General features: G+C 38.9%; 2 protein-coding genes across 2 annotated transcripts in view; both read left to right on the plus strand.

The window, feature by feature from the left end:
* The window catches only part of LOC128739299 (microtubule-associated protein futsch), a 217,151-nt gene that overhangs the window by 101,186 nt on the left and 92,022 nt on the right, over nucleotides 1-23,943 (plus strand). The gene's annotated exons all lie outside the window — the stretch shown is intronic.
* Nucleotides 9,117-9,729, plus strand: LOC128744516 (uncharacterized). The gene is made up of 2 exons (XM_053841577.1): nucleotides 9,117-9,198; nucleotides 9,263-9,729. Exons 1-2 carry the CDS (start codon nucleotides 9,135-9,137, stop codon nucleotides 9,700-9,702), a joined length of 504 nt encoding a protein of 167 aa, XP_053697552.1. The 5' UTR covers nucleotides 9,117-9,134; the 3' UTR covers nucleotides 9,703-9,729.

Here is a 23,943-nt window from a genome sequence, read left to right on the forward strand (position 1 = left end):
CACCAGCTGCTTCAGCACGGTCAGCGGCGAAGATTGCCTCGCAAACAACAGCCACACGATGCCGTGTACGATCGAACGTGTCAATCAGGTGCATGACGAAATGGCCCACTTGAATCCAAGCTTGCAACCGGAAGCTTGGCCGCAGCCGAACGTCACCTTCAGGTGCTTCTCGGTTCAGGTGAAATATAGAAAAAATCTCGTCGGCGGCGAAGTGCTGGTCGTCGAATTCGAACGTGGTTGTACCTTCGCACATGTGGACATCTGTGCCGGTTGGCACAACTATATCACCGTCGTCGGCTGCAGGACATGTGACACCGATGAGCAGTGTTTAGCGAACGGAACGGCATCGCTTTCGGTGAGGACGATGACGGTCGTCGTCAGCTTGATGTTCCCGGTTGTACTGAGTTTGCTGCTGCTCTAAAGTGAAGTGGTCTCTAGATCGGTGATGTGATTCCACTTTTTGATCAATTGAAACACCATAACATAAAGTCAAATTAATATTCTTTTATTTTTTCTGTACGCGAAAACCATCAATTTGTTACTTGAATGTTTGAAAAAGTTTCATTTTGGATTAATGTGGTTCTTTTCTCCCCGTTCGTTATTTTGTCTTATTGACTGTAATTAACCCAGTTGTTTTTACCCACAACATTGGTTGGTTACTTGCCAAATCAAAGCTACGTATATTTTCTTCTCTCGAAAATATTTACTCGATAGTTAGAGGTGACAGAAAAACTGCCGTTTATCTTCGTTCGTTCCACGCGTTATGGATAATTAATTTCATTGTGTCTGCTAAGTAGACAACCGAAAGGCAGGTAGGTAATTTTGTCTGGTTCTGGTTGTTTTTCAGAGGCACTGCACCGCTTTGGCGGGCAGAGAAAGATTCATTTCTTATTATCTCATTCCACCACTCTGAAAAGGTGGTCATCTCCGAACCGAAGCAGAGTCGACGTTTTTGTGACCTCACAACAGTGTGTGGAGAGACGACAATCTTGAGAAAAGTAATTTATTTTCGTTTTGACTTTTCTTCCAGTGGCAGTCTTAACACGGGTTGTTTAGCACTTGAGTAATTTGTTAGTGCAAGAATTAATAAGGTATTTTTTCCAGTGGTTTGGACTGCACTGATTTGTTAAATCATAAGCAATTACACCAATGGAATTGTCAAAATCAGTTTAGTTCTGAACTGGTCTTCTAAAAGGTCAACTCGAACTTCCAACTTCTTCGTATAAGGCCAAAACACGATTTCGGAAGCTGTACACTCAGTCCGGAAGCGTTCTGCCCAAAAGAAGCGACAGACATTTTCAAGCATATGAAAATGTCGAAGTTCGTTGCACAAATAGCTGATTTGACAGACATTTTCATTGCAACTATGACCATTGTTCGTTAATCAGGTGATTTACGTAAACGAGTACCTGATAAAACGTCTGTTGTAATTCTTGAAGCAACACGATTGTTCCGTTTTGGCCGGATATGGCATAACGGAGCAAAAGCCATGGGCTGGTACGGTGCCAACAAGGCACACGTGGTGCCCACCAGAGCTCCACTCAATCGTCAATTATTAGACCATTGTCAAGCAGAAACTGAAGAAGACCAAACAAAATCGGTTAGAAGCGAGAAGCAGTAAATGGTTACGTTCTGAGAGCTAATTAAAGCATTCTTGTTTTTCTACCAGCAGAGAGCCGGGATGGTTCTTGCCGTATTAAGAACTCTGTACTCTCAACTGTACTCGGTCCTGACCTATTTGTCGCCAATTCGTTACGCGTTGCGATGCACGCAAGTCGGCTTCAACCTGGTCGTGCCATCTAGCTCGTTGGGCCTTTCTATTTCTGGTGCCGGCGTGGTTCACTGCAGCGTCTTCCGGAGCCCTTAAGACGTGGCCGACCCACCGTAGTCTCCCAGGATGAGAATCGCAGTCGCTCCGAATCGTGCCGGCAACTCGTGATTCAAACATCTATGCCACTCTCCGCTATCCGTTTGTACTCCGCCAAAAATAGTTCGCAAAACCTTTCGTTTAAATGCGGCAAGTACCGGTAGGTCTTCCGTAAGTAAAGTTACAAAGTTTAAAGTCCAAAGGGGACTACCGGTCTGATTAGCTGGTAAATCGGTCTCGCATCTTATAAGGGTTTTTCATGGAAACGTTCCAGATTTCCGGAGGGAAGTAGATAAAAAAATCTATTCAAAATGTTTAAAAGTGTGTAAAAACGAGCAACAAACGCATTCTTGAAGTTTTTTTTTGTAACAAAAATAGTTGAGTTGCTCATTTTGTTCTAGTTCCATTAAAGTTATTTGGTAACTGATTTTCAATTGATTTTTTATTAATTGAATAATTATTTAGACAATCCAAGAAAATTTCTCTTTTTTATGCTGAACCTTTCGAGAATCAGCCAGATGCGGGTTTGGCCTTTCTTGATTCTGCCAAATTTCGAAAACGAAATTGCCAAATATTCGGCTATTCGGTAAGGTCGCAGTGATGAGTCCACAAACGGAAAAAATAGTTGAGGGGCTTAGGAGCGAAAACATTATTTAAAAAATCCGAGGGGTTGTGCACAAGATTCGACCGCATGCTTGACGTAGGACTACGTAAGTCTCTTTGTTGCACTATCAACACTAATAAAAGCACGAACGCTAATGGTGACACTGAACGGGAATTCAGAGAAAGTTTAGTCCTGATTCGTTTTGGATTATGATATCTGTGTCAGGGAATTTACCGAGAACTATGGGTACACCGTTTGGGATTTCAATTTATCTATCTATACCTATAAAAATGGATTTCTGTCCGTCTGTCTGTCCGTATGTTCCTTATAGAATCGAAAACTACTGAACCGATCGACGTGAAAATTTGCATGTAGGGGGTTTTTGGGGCTAGGGAAGGTTATTATGATGGTTAGAGATCCCTTCCCCCACTAAGAGGGGGGGGCTCCCATACAAATGAAACACAAATTTCTGCATAACTCGAGAACTAATCAAGCAAATGGCACAAAATTGAACATGTGGGTCTTTTTGGAGACAACAATTTTTCTATGGTGAATTGTGACACCTCTCCACTTTAGGAGGGGGGGCTCCTATACAAATGAAATACAAATTTCCTCATAACTCGAAAACTAATTAATCAAATGGAACTATATTTGGCATGTGGGTGTTTTCAGAGGCATGATTTTTTCTATGATGAATTGAGATCCCTTACCTTTTTAGGAGGGGGGCTCCCATATAAATGAAATACAAATTTCTGCATAACTCGAGAACTAATCAAGGAAATGGAACCAAATTTAGCATGTGGGTGATTTTGCAGGCATTTTTTTTCTATGGTGAATTGAGACCCCTCCTCTCTTTAGGAGGGGAATAATGACGCCTCTCCCTTTTAAGAGGGGGGGGGCTTCCATACAAATAAAGTACAAATTTCCTCATAACTCGAGAACTAATTAATCAAATGGAACTATATTTGGCATGTGGGTGTTTTTGGAGGCAGGAATTTTTTCTATGATGAATTAGGACCCCTTACCTTTTTAGGAGGGGGGGCTTCCATACAAATGAAAAACAAATTTCCTCATAACTCGAGAACTAATCAAGCAAATGGAACCAAATTTGACATGTGGGTGTTTTTGGAGATAAAATTTTTTTCTATGGTGAATTGAAACCTCTCCCTACTTTAGGAGGGGGGCTCCTATACAAATGAAATACAAATTTCCTCATAACTCGAGGATTAATTAATCAAATGGAACCATATTTGGCATGTGGGTGTTTTTGGAGGCATGATTTCTTTCTATGATGAATTAGGACCCCTCCCCAATTTAGGAGCGGGGCTCCCATAGAATTGAAATACAAATTTCTTCATAACTCGAGAAGTAATCAAGTAAATGGAACCAAATTTGGCATGTGGGAGGTTTTGGAGGCACGATTTTTTTTATGATGTTTTGAGACCCGTTAACCCTGTGGTAGGGGAATAGGGACTCTCATACAAATAAAACAGAAATTTTTGCGTAACATTTCTGCCTTTCGTTGTAACCACCTTTTCAGCCGCTCGTTACTTTAGTATATAACAAAGAGTTAGTCGAAAATTGGCTTCATTTTCATCAGTTTGTTTGCCGTTTCAAACGTTTCGTCTGCCATCCATCTGGCAAAGCAGGGAATGGAAAAGTCCCGCTGGTCTGCAGTTCCGGGTAGGTATTGTTTGCTGAGAAAGCAAAATTACGTGCGCCCATGAACCAGTAGCAGTGAGTTCGCAGCATTTTTCGATTTTTTGGAATGATACCCTATCCCAAATCGTGCCGTAAGACGTAGTCCTACGTCAAAAGTATGGAGGTCTGTGTCTAGGATAACGAACGAGGAGAGTCCTCTACATTTTACTGGTTCCTTTCGACACTCTGCATTACAGCTATTTGCATACTTTACAGAAATATTATTGAAACTAAGTAAAGAATTGCAAGCAACCAACTGACGCAAAGCAGCAAACGAAGCGCTCAAAAACTATTCTCGGATGAGACAATCACTGAGCAGTGATGCCAGATCTACGGATTTATCCGTAGTTCTACGGATTTAGGAATTTTCTACGGACCTACGGATCAAGTGCTCAAATCTACAGATTTTCATAAACTTTGCGTAAAAGATTGCAATTTTCATGTAGTGGGAAAAAGTACGAGTACGCTACATGCCATGAACAATATCCCGAAAAGCGTAACTTTATTCTTTCTGAGAAAAAGAAGCGAATAGAATACTTTTCTTCAATGAGAAGTGTATTAAAATGGAAGATTTTCTCTATTGCTGTTATGCATTTTTTACTTTGACGGCAGATATTTACAGTAATACAGTAATGTTCCGATTTTGTCAGCCCCATGTTGAATTTTGGGCCGACAAAATGGGAAAACTGACAAAATCGGGAACATTTTTTTCGAAAAGTTTATCAAAATTCAAGACTTCCCCCTAAAAGTGTAATAAAAAATTTATTTTTCTTCAGTTTCAATATAACACATTGTTGTGTTCTGCAAAGTTTTACAGCGTATTATTATAAGAAATTTTTCTGAAGACAGTAACCTTCTATCTCATCAGCAAAGATAGAAAAAACCCATTTCTCATTAATGAAAAATCGTTAAAATCGTTTTTTCAATTTTAGCTGTTTTTGTAGTTGTTGTGTGACTTTTTTTTGTTTCACAAAGTTGTACAAATAGTAAAAATACACAACATTGCTGAACATAGTATACCTCTATCTTTGCTTGTTTAGGAACTATACAACTTCTTATATATAAAAATGGAAGTGAAAAAGTTCGACCGCGCATCACTTGAGAACGGAGCGTCCGATTTGAGCCGTCTTTTCTTTATTGTGTTCGTTTCCACCACCGCTATGTTTTTACGGCGAGAAAAGTTGAAAAATTTACTCGGAAGATAGGAAAACTCGAAAAATTAGTTTTCCATATAAAACCCGCAACGCATTGTATGCGCCATGTCGTTGGCTGCTATGATCATCGTACGATTTTTTGCAGCACCGTTGTCGTATTCAAACAAACACGTGGTTACCTTCATTGGAATCGCCACATCTAACAATGCTATTAAACATTTTGGGGGTTTACAATTTCAGAAAATAACCAATCAATAGGTCCAACTTATTAATCAACCTAAACTCAAGCCTTAAGTGTCAGCAATAAAATTCGTTAATTTCATTCATTCGTTCATTCATTTATCAAATTTATGAAACAAACACGAATCATTTTTATTCCTTTTTACATCGGATGCGTAGCCAGAAGATCCAGTGTAGGTTAACAAAAGGTTTAAGCACTAAATTCACTAAATTGCCACTTCCCAATCGTCAAATGAAGAATACATTTTGCATATGTTAACGAATTATGAGCATATTCGGTTTAACTGAATATCAAGCTAATAAATCAACAGTAAGAGCATATGATTTAGAATTTTTAAAAAAATAGTGAACGAAGCAACTATTATACATCGTATTTAAGGGATCAGTCCCGGCGTAGTGGTTAGCATTCACGCCTTTCACGCCAAGGACCCGGGTTCAAATCCCAACCCCGCAGAAGTCACGAATGACCCAAGCTGGTTAAAGTGACTATAATCAAAACAAAAAACAATCGTATTTAACTTTCAGTCGATTTCATTTCGTATTAGACTCTTTAGAAGTGTAAAAAGGTTTATAAAATGACGCTTTTATGTAAAATTGTTTTAGTGCGTGAATTACCAAAGGAACAATACAGCGATCAATTGATTTTGTGGAATTATAAAATTTAGTTTGTTTTGAGAATTGAGAATAACAGTTATCGAGATTCAGCAATGCAATTCCTTTGGGTAATTCTTATCAATAGATTTATGATACAAAAAAAAAAAATCTGATGACTATTGATATTGAATACATACCACAATATAAAATTGACCCTTAAATTATCGAGAAATTCCAAAGTTGCAGCAGACGATATTAGCCGTCGTACCAAATTTTACAACAAATATATTAACATCCAGTATTACTATTTTTAACCAGCAGAGTTTATAAAACAAGACTCAATGCAACTACCACAAACACGACTGTTGATATTGCGGGGATTGGCAAACCAACTTTTACACCGATATGCATTTCTTACTAATGACTTAATACAGTTGTTAAATTTAGACATTCTCTGAAATCCCAGCGTTTAATAAACCAAACGCAGAACTCCTTAGACAACGACAAAACTTGACTTATACCTAGAAAATATCTCTTTTTCTAAAACGCAGCAGGAGTTCATCTGAAGTTTACATATCGTATATTTAGCCCAATTTGTGGCAGTACGAAGTTTGCCGGGTCTTCTAGTTTACTATAAAAATGCTCTAATTTTGACCCCGAATAACTCGCAAGAAGGAATCATTTTATTCAAAAACTCTCCCCAGTGAATCAGTATAGTTTCAAGCAGGCTGAAAAGTATTATAAATCATGTTTAGAAGCACAAAGTTGAACAAAATTTAGAGGGCACTTTCATCTCTATTTTTTCCCGCATTTTGGCAGTTCAGCAATATGATTTCTATAGTGCGATAGAACTTCAAAATCAAGCGAATAAGCTGTTCCGAAGTTGTTCTTTATAATCAAGTAAAATGATATCCTTGTTTTATATATGCATTCATGTTCAATATGCTCTTTTTACGCGACAAATCCAAAAGTTTGGACATATAAACCTTCAGAAAGCGATGAAAAGATGACTAAAATAAATAGAAAAGACAACGAAGAGACAGCGAAAGACAAAAAATGGGGAAGAAGCATCTAAAAACTGTCAAACAGGCGATAAAACATGCAAAAAAGACTACGACAAGATGGCGAATATACGTCATCAAAAAGACGGCGAAAGAACAACGAAAAGACAAGAAAAATGCTTCAATGTTGTTGTCTTGGCAAAAAACAGGACGAAAGATGATCAAAAAAAAGACAATGAAAACGAAAAAAAAGTGGTAAAATGTCATAAAACGAAAATACGAAGGAGAGATGACAAAAAGACCACAAAAAGACAAATGCAACAGAAATGACAATGAGACGACGAATACGGAGAAAAGGCAGTAAAGAGATTGCAAAACGACGACAAAATGGTAGCAATGATAATATGACGAACAGACAATGCAAGTTGACTAAAAGACGATGAAAGAACGATGAAACGACAGTAAACAATTGATGAACAGGCAATGAAATGCCTGCGAAAAGATATGACGAAGAAGTGAAGACAAGCAGGCGAAAAGTCGAAAGACGACAAAAATACGGTTAAAAGACGTCAAAAAAACGTTACAAACAGCGACAAAAATGCCAAAAAAAGCCATACAAAACGACGAAAAGACTATTAATAGATGTAGGGTAAAGGTATTGGAGAAATAATTAAAAGTCAGTAAAACAGTGACAGGCTATGCCAAAAAAGACACTAATGACGATGCCGAATACGCCTCAAAAAGCAATAAAAGATAACAAACAAATCCCTGAAAAGAGACAAAAAAACGATGACAGAATACCAGATGTTATAAATAACAAAAAACGTCCAACAAACGTTAAAAGACAACAAAAAATGAGGGGGTCAACACGGTGTAGTGGTTTCCATTTACATCTCTCACGCCGAGGACTCGGGTTCAAATTCCAGTCCAACAGAAATCGTGAAAGACCCAAGCTGTTAAGCTGAGTATAATCAAATTAAAACAAACAAAAAAAAGGACAAGAAGACAGGAACGGCAGAACTTGCTGTACACTGAATGCAATAGGAATAGGATATCCAAGCGAAGTGAAAGCTCGGTGCAGTTATATTTTCAAATAAATCCGGTAAACTCATATGTAAATTCATAATTGAGATAACCAAAACGATTAAAGCAAAACTCAAAATGCCCGAGCAGACCGGGCCGTGATTTTTGGCACACTTCTACTAGAATTCTATGGTGGTTCAAGCGATGCTAACTTTAGCTGCCAGTAAGTGCCTATTTACGGAAAAACTTGTAAAAACAGTAAAAGTTTGAAGCATAACTTAAGCATTAATTTTTAAAGCAAATAAAGCAACATACGATATTTACACCTTCTAGAGAGTTACGTATTTTGATAGTATCAAAAAGTTTGTAGAACATGTCAAACCTGCTAGATGAGGTTGTGTGTACAAAAAGTTTAATAAACTGATTTCAAGGGGGTCACGACAGGAAGTCAATTATATCTCGCAAACCATATGATGCAGATACTTAGTATCTTCATTAAAGTTTAAGGAAATTCAAAGATCTACAACTTTGCCGAACATATGAACATGCTATCTAGTTCCTATAAATAGATAATTTTTTCAAATGTGTTATCCCCTTAATATCTAATTGTATGAAAATGGCAACAGATGCAGAATACTTTTTTAAGGAACTTCTCCGAAGACACAGTAAATTTTTTCAGCAATTCAGAAAATTTAGAAGTTAGTAAAAAATTATCACCAAATATTCCGCTGTGGAAAGTTGAGAAAATTATTTTCCATCTCTTGAAGAAAAAAAGAGTCGAAAAAATCATGGCTCTCGTAATTAGTCAGTAATTATCGTAGCTAATCATGGGATTAGGTAAACAGATAGCACTTCACGCTAACGTTCAGATATGGTAAGCCACTCATCTGTGAATCCAACTGTCTAAACGTTAAACCACATTCACTAGGAAGCTTACAACCGAATCAATCATGATTCCGGCGCACGGATTAGCTGCTCTACTGTGCTTGTTACCGTACGTGGCGGTCATCAGTGGTAAGCATTAATCACACAATTGGGATCATCAAAACTTCCTTAATCCCGCGAATCCCTTCGATAGAAGCAGCCCTGACCTGCGATCACTGCCTCGATCAGGCCAACTGGAGTGACTGCGAGCGCAATGCCACTCCGGCCGAGTGTGGCATTCTGCTGGCCAATGATTTGCACTTGCGTCTGAGTTGGCTCAATCCTAGTCTACCGGTGATTCCACCACCGTGGATGCCGCATTACGTGTGCTATAGCGTTGAGCTGGCGCTGACCTTTGTAGCAGGATCGAGCCGGACGATTATCGAGAAGGGTTGCACCTACGACGAGGCACGCTTCTGCCAGGGTTGGGATAGTGATCTGGTGACGGTAGTGAATTGTACTATTTCCGAGACCGGGGTGGCACCCGTTGATGACGGTGCGGTCGATTTGAGTTCCGGTTCCGGTTCCAGTTGGGCAGCAACAAGCTGGATGACGATGGTGGTGTCGATTGCATTCTTTGTTTTAATTTATTAGGATTTTGGATTTGCTAACGAAATATCGTTGGAGTAGCGTCATTTCAATGTTAATAAAGTTTGTTTTTAATTTATTTAACCTAAATGGGTTTTCATTTGTGTGGGACATCCCATTGTGTAAATGTTACAGGCATTCTTCGCGAAACAAAAGCCTATTGGTGTGAGGGGCAAACAAACGGCATCCGGAATGATTCAGGGCGTGAATGAGAAGACAACCCGAAAGACAACCTGTGTTTGGTTGTCCTTTCTGGGAATTTTCGATTTCGTTTGCGATAATCCCGCCTGCCACTTGGCAGCTTTTCCATTTTCGATCTCGCAGGCAACAACCGTTCGCTCGCTGCGGATGGCAGGTAAATCGAATCTCCAATCAGTAGCGTAGCGCAGGTGATTGGAATCCGACAGGTTTGACAGGGAAAACTGGGTTATCCGTGACACACACGGCGAGACGGCAGGATGTACCAGCGCGTAGCCGTAGCGAACACTGTAATCACATCAGTGTCCCATTGTGTTGTGATGGCGCTTTGTTTCATTGTTGGAGAGGATGGAAATCCAAAGGAACACATATCTGTTTGCCGGGATCATGACTGGAATGCTTAATGTAATTTGCTGCTCGTAATTTTGATTGGACAATATGAGTTACTGGGTTCGTTAGCTTGTCGGTTGAACGGTGTTCAGGGTTAAGCTTGCAAACGAGACAATATTTGTGTTTTCATAGTCATAACTGGTTTGATTGTTGCAGCAGGGGGAATTCACTTTTTTTTAAATTTTGTTTTCCAAAGGTGAGCATTAGATTTTAGCCTATTAAAATTGTAAGCTCTCTTGTTGTATAATAATCCCCCCACTCCCAATGCTCAAATGTAAACTAGCAATCATTAGGTAGCTCTATTTTATCGCTTCATAAATTGCCGAAATTTATAGCGGTTACAGGCTGGAACCTTTCAGCCAGCATCAATTGCTATAGATCGATGGAATCGAGTGGAAAACATATTGAAAACCGAGTTAATGGAATTGGATTGCAATACTTTATGAGTACGCTTATGTTGGATTATGAATTTCATTCAATCGAGTTGTTACTTGAATTATTCGAATTGAATTCGAATGTAGGCTTTTTTCGAATAGCAGCATCTAGATTTTCCTAGCCAATTAATATAACTATTTGCAAACAAAAAAGGGGACGAAATTATCCCGTTTCAACAAACTTATTCAATGTTTCGTTTCATTAAACTCAGACTAGATTTTCTCTGAATGCCTTAAGGTACTTTTCACTAGAAACAAAATTGCTATATCTGTGAATGGCACGTGTTTCAATCACAAAGACTCAAGCGGAATCCTATAGTCGAGTGTCATTGTGTTTACAACTAGAACTAATCCAACCCACTAGCGCTATTTATTATGAAACTGTACACTACAAGTGGATAATAACTGATAACAACAGCAGCATATTTCATATTGCCGGTTCCGAAGAGGGTTTAGCGCCCAATCACTTCACAGTTATTGGTAGTGTACCTTGATCATTTGAGGCAGGATGATTTTTATTGGATTCATCGCAACGTTACTAATGCTACATCAATATGGTAAATTTTCTACACGCATTTAAGATATTTTATATGAAGTCGAACTAAGTGACTTGCATTTCTTGTAGCACATGCATTGCACTGTACCAACTGCTTCAGCGAAACCAGTTGGCAGCAATGCCATCAAGCTAGCAAAAATATATCGTGTACCGTTGATGATGTAAACCAGCTACATGAAATGTTGCAGGACGTAAATCCGAACATGACACCCGTCGATCCCGGTTCCAGTGTCGATTTTCAATGTCTTCGGTTGAACCTGGTGTTGAACCATCCCTCGGGAGCAGACCTCGGGGAAGGATTCATCCGTGGTTGCACCTTTCGACATACGAAAGCCTGCGAAGGCTGGAGCAGTTTGTTGACGGTGCGCAGCTGTGTCACGTGTGCCACCGACGATCAGTGTTCCGATGATGAACCGGGAAGTACTACCGAAGCAACTGTCGGCAGTACTACTACCGAACATTCGGCGGCATCTTCCGTTCTGGTGTCGTGTTGGATTAAGTTAATAGGATTGTATTTATTCTTGATAAGTCATTAACTAAATCAATACTTTTGTAGCAACATTAAAATTTCTTTTTTTTACTCTGTTACTATAAAGCTACGTAAATAACTCAAATGAGCGTAAAAAAAACCAAGAACAATACCCAAGCAACAATGTAAGTTTTATTGTACTCTTATGGTGGTCGTCAAGACCAATTTTGGTCTTAAATGCCATCATAAGAGTGTAATAAAACCCAAATTGTTACTTGGGTATGTTTGTTTGGTTAGTAAAGATGAATAATTTAATTACGGTGTAACAGCAAAATAGAATCCAATAACGAAAGCGAATGTAATCTATACCTTTAAAGAAGGATTTCTGTCTGTCTGTCTATCTGTCTGTCCGTATGTTCCTTATAGAATCGAAAACTACTTAACCAATCGGCATGAAAGTATGCATGTAGAGGTTTTTTGTGGCCAGGAAAGGTTTTAGTGATGGTTAGAAACCCCTCCCCTCACTAAGAGGGGGGGCTCCCATACAAATGAAACACAAATTTCTGCATAACTCGACAACTAATCAAGCAAATAGAACAAAATTTGGCATGTGGGTGTTTTCGGTGACAAGAATTTATTCTATGGTAAATTGAGACCCCTCCCCTCTTTATAAGGGGAATTATAATTCCTATCCTCTTTAAAAGGGGGGGCTTCCATACAAATTTCCTCATAACTCGAGAACTAATCAAGCAAATAGAACCAAATTCGGCATGTGGAGGTTTTTGGAGGCAAAAATATTTTCTACGGTGAATTAGGATCCTTCCACACTTCAAGAGGGGGGGCTTCTACACAAATGAAATACAAATTTCCTCATAATTCGAGAACTAATCAAGCAAATGGAACCATATTTGGCATGTGGGTGTTTTTGGGGGCAACCATTTTTCCCATGATAAATTAGGACTTCTTACCTTTTTAGGAGGGGGGGGGGCTCCCATTCAAACGAAATACAAATTTGCTCATAACTTTAGAACTAATCAAGCAAATGGAACCAAATTTGGCATGTGAGAGTTTTAGATGGCAGAATTTTTTTTCTGTGGTGTATTACGACCCCTTTCCCTTTTAAGAGGGTGGGCTCCCATACAAATGAAATACAAATTTCCTTATAATTTGAGTACTAATCAAGCAAATGGAACCAAATTTAGCATGTAGGAGATTTTTGAGTCTTGAATTTATTTTATGATAGATAGAGACCTCCCACCCCTGTGGTAGGGGGATATGGACTCTCATACAAATAAAACAGAAATTTTTGCGAAACTCAAAAACTAATCCAACTCGAGAAATTCGAGACTCTTCCATAAAACATTAATCAATAACAAGACCACAAAAACTATCTATAGTAACACTAGATCATTCAGGACGAGCCGGTCGCGAGTGTTGCCGGTGACCCGCCGTTGGAAGCGCCGCCCACTGGGGGGCTTGCAGAACTCGAGAAGTGACAAAGATCATCCGAGATTCATGATTTATGTACAACACAGGTTAATTTGTGGCAATACGAAGTTTGTCGGGTCAGCTAGTGAATAATAAAGTAGGAAAAATTGGTTTTCATAAGCTCGTTTTAGGATTCCTAACCAAAAATCAGCTTCTGCATTATTACGTGATTACTTATTCTCGTTAAGCTTACTTCCATGTTTCATTGATGATATTTTAATTGTTTTTATTCAAATTTTCACATAGACCTGAATATAAGGAAGCCTTTAATGCTCATAAATTCGTATAGAGTAAGGAGGGGTAAAAGTGCGATTCAATGACTTATCGGAGCAGATTCCGAGTAAATTGACTGCATTGGCATGGATGGCTGACTACTTTAAGAGCTTAAATCTAACGTAAACTTTGGTTGCTTACGAAGCATAGTTGCTTAGTTGCTGCAAATGTTATTTTAGGGCGGTTTTGATGTAATTGTTCGTTATACGGCAAATACGATATCAACAGGAGGATATTACTTGTTGAAAATTTGTAGCAGCGTTTTACGTCACTCACATATCTGTTTTGAAAATACGGTAAAAAGAATTTACAAAATATATTTCGCTTTTCCATAATTGGATCAAACCCCGTCAAGCGCCTAGCGGGGTAAAAGTGCGATCTACGGACGGGGCAAAAGTGCGACTCATGGGCGAGACAAAAATGTATAGCTAATTATATACAGCTTTGGGCATTATATTACAGATAATAGAAATGAACGCTCTGCAGAAAACTGTGTGCTCTACAGATGTTGGCCGCAGGAAAACAATGTTTTTTCGCTGATGAAACAAAAAACAAACGTTTGGAAATGTTTCGATCTGACGGAGACTGCAATAACCCAGCGCAAAATAGGAAAGGTGCAATTTGAGAATCTTCCTTACCGCAGATTGAAGGTAATATGGTTTTGATAGCTACTGATGTGCTGATTTCATGGATGCGAGCTTCGCACTTTTGCCCCGCTAGTGGGATAAAAGTGCAAATCGGCACTTGATCAGAAGAAAAAAGAATTTATTTCGGATAACACTATTATTTCAGAATATTTTTAGTTGAATGTGAAGACATTGAGTTACTGCATCACTATAAAATATATTTTGTTGTTGTTCTTCTTTATATCTCACGAAAATTGATGACAACGTCAAACATAGCACTTATGCCCCTCTCTACTCTATTGTGCATAATATATATATATATATCAGTTTATGTCAATTCTATAACTTTGACAAACAATGATTTTATCATTCAAAAAGTGCTTGGCTAACCAAACCAAACCATTGGCGATAAATAACTGCCGTTCAATTGTGGTTAGTCATTCGGAAAACAAATAGTGCGGTCAAATGAATTGCTGTGTGTTGAAATATTACAGCAGTAAAAATCACATATATCACTTTCATAGAATTGGCGTGCTTCTCAATTTTCTCACAAACAAAAATGGCAAACTATTTAGGCGCTGAAGGGAAGCCAATTGGCTTCATTCAAATGTTCTTCCCAAATGTGTGGAGGCACATGTTGGAAACAGATATTTTTGGGTTTTTATCTACATATTACTTTGCCAGAAATATTCGTTTTCTAACAGTTAAAAATGTAGTCAATTAAATTATTGAACAGTTTTGATACTAATTTGGTTCCTAGAAGTAATCGGATGGTAAAGTGTATGATTTGTAAAGTGTATTGTGGACCTGGAGGAAAAGAATCCGGTTATGGTTGACTCCCATTCTCCAAGCTTGGGTACAGAGGAACGTTATACAATCTTAACAGATGTTGCTTCAATGACCCTTCCTTACCTAATTTTGCGCACTTTGCCCTTCACGCCTTATCTCCATTGAGATAGCAACACATGAGTGAGTATTTAATATCATAACGTTTATTTCATAACTTTCTTCTACTATTCCCCTAGGTAATTCAGTATGTTAAAATACACTTTTTTCCTGCAGACTATTAAAAAAAACAAATTGGATGCAAAGTCATTGGCAGAATTAATTTTTAGAAGTCCTTTTCAAGCAAATCATCATATCTCGTAACTAATTAGTAATATATAGTTACTATATTCGGTTACTATATATTGTAACTTTCAAATCACCAGCCCAATCATCATGAAAATTGGAGATTATAGCTTTTAAAAGGTCTCCTTTCATTTGCAATCAATTTTGTTCAAATCGGTTGAGGGACCGCTAAGAAAATAAAGTCTCGTGTTTGCCCCGGTTGTGAAACAGTGAAGTTCTCCGGCTATGAAAAATTCAGAAAAACTATTATTCAATACTTTAATGATCACAAACATTTTCAACACACTTTTCTGGCACTTGAGACCCAAATCCGCATATTTTAGGTCTGGAACTTGCTGTTTTTACATGCATTGCTCACAATTTAGATTTAGATGATCAAATTAAGAAACTGATAAATTACTTTGCATTTAAGGTGTTAATAGATGAATGTAATATTTTATTTTCATTTTATACTGCTATATTTTCTTCTTTATGTTTATTTTCTTTTATGGATTTTACGAGTGTTTCACAACCGGGGACCCTTTTTTTGATCAAAAAATACTCTGTCTCCCACTTTTTTGTTTCAAGCGAAAAATATGTGCTGTCTTCAGCAAAAAGATACGTAAGTCATTAATCTTTCAAATGCTTTAAAAAGATTCAGAATTAAATAATCCGTTCAAAAACTGTGACCAAAACACAAAACCTGTTTCATTTTCCGGGACATTCCTCTATGTTCTCCAATTTTTCTAAAGAAAAAATTTTTTTAGATGTTTTCAAACAAACAAAAGTTTGTAATCACCCTAATAGGTGCATTTATGGTCTCTAGTAGTATAAGAAGATCACATGTTGACCCTGCGTCAGTTACTAGACAGATTCAAGGAGTACAACTTGCAGACTCTTCATTTGTTTGTAAACTTTAGGGCGCCGTTCGATCCAGTCAAACGAAATGAGCTGTGGCAGACAATGCTAGAACATGGTTTTTCGACGAAACTAATTACGTTGTTTTGCGCGACGCTGAATGGGTGAATAGTGAGGTGAGATTTCAACCTCTTTCATGACGTTGGATGCACTGAAGCAAGCAGATGCTCTTTCTACTACTCACCTGCTATTCATCATTGCTTTATAAGACGCAATACGAAAGGCAAACGTGGAAAGGAACGGGTCTATTATCACGAAATCTCACATGCTTCTTGAACGTCAAAAGCATCCGAATCAACCGTAGAGCAATGGAAGAGGTCTTTATTTGAGCCTTTTAAACGGGAAGCGGCGAAGGGCGGACTTACCATTAACAGTGCCAAAACGAAGTACATGGTTACTGTCAGGGATCGTAGGAGTCCTAATGGTATCGGTGCCAAGGTAGAGCTGAATGGGGATCGTGGAATATGAAGTAGTGGAGAAATTCATAATTGGAAATTGCAGCCGCGAATCGAGCGTTCTACGGATTACGTAGCCAGCTGAAGTCCCGTATTTTGCGAATTCGGTCGGTTCTGTAGTTTCTGAGTCTACAAGGAACATACAGACAAACAGAAATTCATTTTTATTTATATAGATTATAGTATGGTAACAACCTGACCAATCAGGTAGGATTTTTCTTAGCCCGCAAACAAACATTCATCAAAGATGGCTCGTTGGATTTATCTACCTATGGGAATTTATACCAACATGGGCGATAAAATTTGATGCGCGTATGCTGCACAACTACGGACACTGCTGAAAATTTATTATTTAATCTAACAGATTTCTTATGGTCGCGCTATAAACAGAAAACAAGTTACTTGAGGCCAGAATTTCATAATCACTATGCCTTGTAATTCATGAATTTGTTCGTTCTGAAAAGGACAGTCTTTGTTAATTGATTGAGATTGTTAAGAATCTAGACTTCGTTCACAGTTCACAGTCTGGCAATAGAATGGCTTAAATGTTCGGCAATATACCAACTTGGGCAAGACAGAAATTTGTTCAATTGATCGTCGTTACGGATGGCCAGCTGCCTAAGGGCGTGAGATGACTCTGGTTTTCCCTACCGGTTCTACCAATACACAAACTCTATCACGGATGCTAACTAGATGGGTACAGCTGCACCAACGCGTCCAGCGACTTACCACTCGTTCTCTACCAGAGCAAAAAAAGCAAAACCTTGGACTTAAACGTCTTTCTAATACTTCACAGCCGGTTATTAAAGTACAGGACAGTTACGAGGCTAGTGCAACAATCCTACCGACTCTATCTAGCAGCACCGCAACACAACCAGAGCAACAATCGATGAAAAGTTTCGGCTACGTGGAAAAAAAGGAAATGTAACAACTTGGAAAATGGCATGAAACCGATGGAAAGCAGCCAAAGGAGAATGAAAACGTAGTCCAATGTCAAAATGTAAATAATAAAACTAAAATTGGAATAAAATTTGACTTGGTAGTATATTAAAATTGGGGGTTGAATTTGAATTTAAATACGAACTGGAACTCCAAGTTGAATTGAAAATTGGTGTGAAAATTTACCTAGAAATTGGACTTTAATTTGATATCCACAAATTAGACATACAATTAGATATGAAATAGGATTCAAAATTAGACGTGGAATGGATTTACAATGGGCCGTAAAATTGGAGTGACATTAAAATTTTGACATTGAACATATTATCGAAGTCGAAATTTGGCTTTAAAGTCAAAAGTCGAATACCGGAAAGACAAAAATCAAAATTATATTTAAAAGTAAAAAGTAAAAAAGCTAACAGTTAGGTTTAACGTCAAAATTCGAACGGTCGAAGTTAAAAGTCAAAAGTTAAATTCAATCGGATATATCAAGAAGGGCAAAAGCCACTTCCACAGATCGCTTGTCCGGCATGGAATTTTTTAGCGCATTTCGATAACTTCTTCCGTACACTGTGGGAAACTGCAAACGTAGTATGTATTCCTCTAACGGCATTTGTCTGGTGTCGGTCATGATGTAGGTTTCGTCATTCATCGCAATGCACGGCGATTTATGAGTCACTTTCTGTACTGATTCTTCGTAAGAGTTTTGGCCACCGTGTTTTTTGTTTGTCATTCCAGTCTGGTGCCTTCTGAACTTGGCACACGTGTAACCGAAAGCATGTCGCTGTTTGTTGCACAAAACAGACAGAGACTTTCGTTTTGCTTGCTACACTTTGAATAGAAATTTTAGGTTGACGCTTGAATTGACTACTAAAGCTTGAATCATTTAGAAATGGAACCAACTTTTGCTCATATTGTGGCGCTCTTGGTGGACGGATTTGGAATTTCTTGGCGCCCACAGGTCGGAAATTTTGTTAGCTTTACCTATGTAGACATTCCGAGGTCTCACCCGCTATTCTAACGCATGATTTGGATCCGTCCAGCGTCGCACGAATCAGCGTAACTAGTTTCGTCGGAAAACCATGTTCTAGTATCATCTGTCACAGCTCATTTCGTTTAACTGAATCGTACGCCGCTTTGAACTCCACAAACAGATGGTGTGTCTGCAAGTTGTACTTCCGGAACTTGCCTAGCAACTGATGCAGGGTAAACACCTGATCCGTCGTGGAGCGATCCTCACGAAAACCTGCTTCGTACTCGCCGACGAAGGACTCCGCTGACGGTTTCAGCTTGCAGAACAGGATACAGGAAAGCAGCAGTCCTTCCCAGCAGCCTTACAGCCTTCCCAGCAGCCAGGCATTCGCCTCTATGAACGTAAATTAGACTGGAAGTTAAACATGATATTGAACATAAAAATGACGTGAAATGAAATGGATTTAAAATTAGAGTATAAGTTGAACCGGAAATCGGACTTCAAAATGAACTTAAAATGGGCTTTAAATTGAACATAAAATTGGATTTCAAACTGGATCTAGTTTTACGCAATTAATAAACCTGTTGCAAAAATGCCGAACGAAAAAACTAAATTCTCCAGACTTCTGGGTTACACCGTGAGAATTTTTTTGTTGGTTTGAAATACATCTCTAAGAGAAGGTGAGGCACGTGCCCCAGTATGCCTCAGCATGCGCCAGTGGACATAAATGATACACCATGAGCCTAAAGGCCACAACGGAATCAGATAAGAGTTTATGTCTACTTTATTGCAATTTAATCCATAGTAATCGTCTTCGGGGAATTGATGCTCTTCCTTCGATGAATCACTTTAACCATTCCAAATGGATGGAAGTACTTGAGTGATATATCTTGAAACGACATGCTTTATACCTGCAGTGTTGTTTTCTATCCCACACGAGCAACTTGATAAGCAACATTGTTGCAAACTGAGGCACCTAACCTTCGATTGACTATTGCAATTGTAAATTTTTGGTTTGAAAAAATTGATGGATTTACGTACACCAGCTTATGAATGGCAAGAGTTGACTCATCAACTGCGAAGGGTAAACTCAACTTGAAAACTACAACCTCTGCCATTAAAAACTGGCTTCATGTAAAAACGTACATGGTTTTTAACTTACTACCATATATATCGAATGCTAATGTAACTGATAACGGATGCAGTGTAAAGCATACAAAATGATTGGCTGGATATGCGCTATAATCAATCGAACATCGGCTGCAGGATGATGCACATTGCTTTCGAACGGAGAATCTTTACAGTTTTGGCGATTCTAGCAGCCTCCATATGTAGAGGTAAGTTTTCAGTATCGTTTGTTCTTTAAATTACTTTTGGATGTTCAACTTTTTAGGACATGCCTTCAGCTGCACGGTTTGCGATGGCCAAGCCGATTGTGCCTCTGGGGGGCGAGTAGTAGAGTGTACGCTAGCTCGGGTTGCAAACACATACCAACTGTTTTCGTACAATAACCCATCGCTGACCAGCAGTAGTTTACCGCAGAATCCCGAATTCGTTTGTTTCCGCATGCTTTTGGATTATAGAAGTGCTCTAACGGGAAGCCTAATATCCGTAGTTACGAGAGATTGTGCCCTCAAGCAGACAGATTTTTGCAAATACGATAACTGGGTGAACAGGGAGTTTTTCGCTTGTAGAACTTGCGAAGGGGAGAATTGCAATGCAATTCCCGTGTCGAGTACACCGCAAGTTCCAAGTTCCTCAGCTGCTGTTTCATCCAGCGTTCACCCGGGGTCTACCTCAACAGCGATGCCGCCATCGTCCAGTATACAACCTGGTTCGAGTTCTTCCACTACTCAGCAAGTAGCGAGTTCCACAGCCAGTACCACGACAGTTAGCAGTCCTGTTGCAGGTTCGACCAGTACCCAACCGACTGGTTCGACCACACCGGGTGGAACCGGAACTAGTGTTGTTAGCTGCATCTGGACACTGGCCAGCTCGCTGTTGATGGTGGTGATTTCAATTGCATTCCGCCACTTATCGTGACGAAGATGAAAGTATCATTATGTTTTTTACCAATTTTTTCAGCGTAGCATTTTAAATTTATAATACACTTTAACTGAATAAGTCTGTCGATAAAGAACGGTCAAGTCGAAGAAAGACGTTTAAGCTCAAGGCTTTCCTGTTTTTAAACTGAATAAAGACGACAAAAAAACAACACACACGTTAATTTATTTACTGCGAAATCCCACTTTATTCCGGTCCGATTTGACTCTGTTCCAGTCCCGGAACCTGAACAGAGCCTAGTCGGACCGGATTTTTAGTCTTTATAGTCAGAATAACAAAGTTCGTGCCGACTTTTAACCGGACTGCAGTTCATGCAGTTCGCCCTAATGAATGCGCTCCGGTGACTCCCAACTAAGCTATAACTGGCGGGTTCATACTGGTCCAGTTTCGAAAAAGTGCGGACATTACCCAAGTAGCACACTTTTGGCACTTCTAGTTGTAGCAACTTATTTATGACTAAAATTAGTCATATATCGGTTACCGCAACTGTTTTGTGACAGCTGTGCTAGTAGGGCTTAATTAATGTTAATTAGGGCTATTAATTATTGTTAATTTTTTTAATCACGCAAAACAATTAAGATTTTTAGGAATTTTTGCTTGAAGTTTAATCGTGAAACTCGAATCTATTCTTGCTTTCCATATATGCGTTATTATTTTCCATACAAAAACCTTCCAAAATAAAGTCAAAATCGAAAAACTACAAAAAAAAACTACAAGGTATACAGCCCTAAGGGTTGTACGAAAGGGTGACGTAGGACTATATCAGATCAGTAGATCAAAGACTAATGTAAACTGCATTTCAGGCATATGTATGTTTATAAGAATTTGTGAGTGCCATTGTTTAAGTGAATGTTTAAAAGAGAAGAGCGAAATGTTCAGATTCAGTTCCTCATTGAATGCAATGTTGGCTATGAAAATACGTGGACGGGGGTTCATAAGTCCAAGGCCTGCAACCAATGAGACAGAGATTTCTTTTAAAAATCACTTGTGTGCATCATAAAGGTTGAAATAGTAATGAATGACCAGCTCACAGATTTTTAGCGGAGTATAGCATAGATATAGCAGAGAATATGGCTCATCCGCAAAAATTTCTATTTTATTTGTATGAGAGTCTTATAAAATAAATTTATGCCTCCAAACCCCCACATGCTAAATTTGGTTCCACTTGCTTGATTAGTTATCGAGTTATGAAGAAAATTATATATTATTCGTATGGAAGCCCCCCTCTTAAAGAGGACAGGGGTCTCAATTCACCATAGAAAAAAATCCTGCCTTGTGAAACCTCTACATGCCATATTTGGTTCCATTTGCTTGATTAGGTTTCGAGTTTTGAGGAAATTTGTCTTTCATTTAGATAGAAGCCCCCCTCTTACGCCCTTCTTGAAATTGGTCTCTAACCTCCCCATAAAATTCATTTTATGGTCATTTTATCTATCCAACGACGTATAAATTGTTCAGTTTTGCTCAGTAGTTTAGTAGTTATTAGTATTTGAAATCTTTCATTCAGACGTTACACTTCTATTTTCGTTTTCACAAACTGCTACCCAGTATAGTAAACAAAGACGTAGTCCTACGTTAAAACTACAAGGTCTTCAGCCCTAAGGGTTGTACGAAAGGGTGACGTAGGACTATATCAGATCATTAGATCAAAGACTAACTGCATTTCTGGCATTTTATACATCTATTTATATAAGAGGCTTGTCTGTAGCCAAAACCAGGTCTCGGACAGGACGTCATAAAAGGCTTATCGGTAATTAAAAACAGGCCCCTGACAGGACGTCATGTTTTCGTAGCAGTGAGATCTATTCTCAGACACCGCACTGGTAGACTGCTGGACTACTGGATTGCTCAACTGGTTGGCTAGACTGCTCGGCTGGACTGCTTGATTCGATTGCTCGACTTGACAGCTCGACTGAACTGCTTGACTGGACGGCTTGATTTCACTGTTCGACTTAAACACTCGACCTGACTGCTCGGCTCAACTGCTTAATTTAACTGTTCGATTCAGCTGCTTGACTCAACTGCTCGATTCAATTGATAGACTGGAGTACTCGACTCACCTGCTCGACTAGACTACTCGACTCAGCTGCTTAACTCAACTACTTGATTGGACTATTCGAATCGGCTGCTCGACTCAACTGCTGTACTCGATTGCTCGATTCAACTGCTCGACTGGAATACTCGACAGAACCGCTCGACTTGACTCAACTACTCGATTTCACTGCGAAACTCAACTGCTCGACTGAACCACTTAACCCGACTGCTCGACTAGACTGCTTGACTAAACTGTTTGATTCAACTGTTCGATTCAACTGCTCGACTGGACTACTGGATTAAACTGCTCGACTTAGCTGCTCGATTCCACTACTAGACTGGACCGATCTCCAAACAGCTTGATTCAACTGCTCGACTAGACTGCTCGACCAAACCGCTTGACTCGACTGCTTGATTCGACTGCTCGACTTGCCTGCTGAACTCGGTTGCTTGTCGCGATGCCATATGGTCGGTGTTGAATCAAACCGGACCAAGTCCCAATTTTTTAAAAGATGAGTTAATGACAGCAAATGAGCAAGAATTTTCTAAGCAACATTTTACCCTAATCAAAGGTCAAGTACGGTTCAAAGCCACACACACAAAAGAGCCATTTGGCCCACCTATGCATTGAATCAACACAGTGGAGATAATGTATTTTATTCAGTTAAGTAAAACCCAATGCGAGCATAAAAAATATTCGTTTCAGTTTCCAGCCAAGACTCTTATACGCACAATATCTTTGAGCTATATTATGCAATATAAGAACTCAAAGAACTAATACAAAGATTAAACATCTTCGCAAACACTGGCCAATGGAATGTATCTGCAGTTTTCTGAACCGACATTTATGTTTTGCTGATCGTAAGATTCGGGCTCAACTAGTATGTTTATAAGAAACATTGTTCAAGTGAATGTTTAAAAGAGAAGAGCGAGATATTCATATTCAATTGTTCATTGAATGTAATGGTGGCTTTGAAAATACGTGGACGGGGGTTCATAAGTACAACGCCTGCAACCATTGGGACATATAGGTTGAAATAGTAGTTATTGTCCAGCCCACAGATTATTGTATTAAATATGATTATGCGTAGCTTGACATGTTTCAATAATCTTGCTTTAACGCGCTTGTGGCCTTTAAAAGGGCCATTGGTTACAAATAACATTACAGCCAAAGCACATTCATTACAAATATGACGTGCCATTCGAATGTCCTTCTCTTCTGCCTTCTAAAACCCCCACATACCAAATTTGGTTCCATTTGCTTGATTAGTTCTAGAGTTTGAGGAAATTTGTATTTAATTTGTACGGGAGCCATCCCCC

The sequence above is a fragment of the Sabethes cyaneus genome, chromosome 3 (genome assembly GCF_943734655.1).
Source record: "Sabethes cyaneus chromosome 3, idSabCyanKW18_F2, whole genome shotgun sequence".
Classification (NCBI taxonomy): domain Eukaryota; kingdom Metazoa; phylum Arthropoda; class Insecta; order Diptera; family Culicidae; genus Sabethes; species Sabethes cyaneus.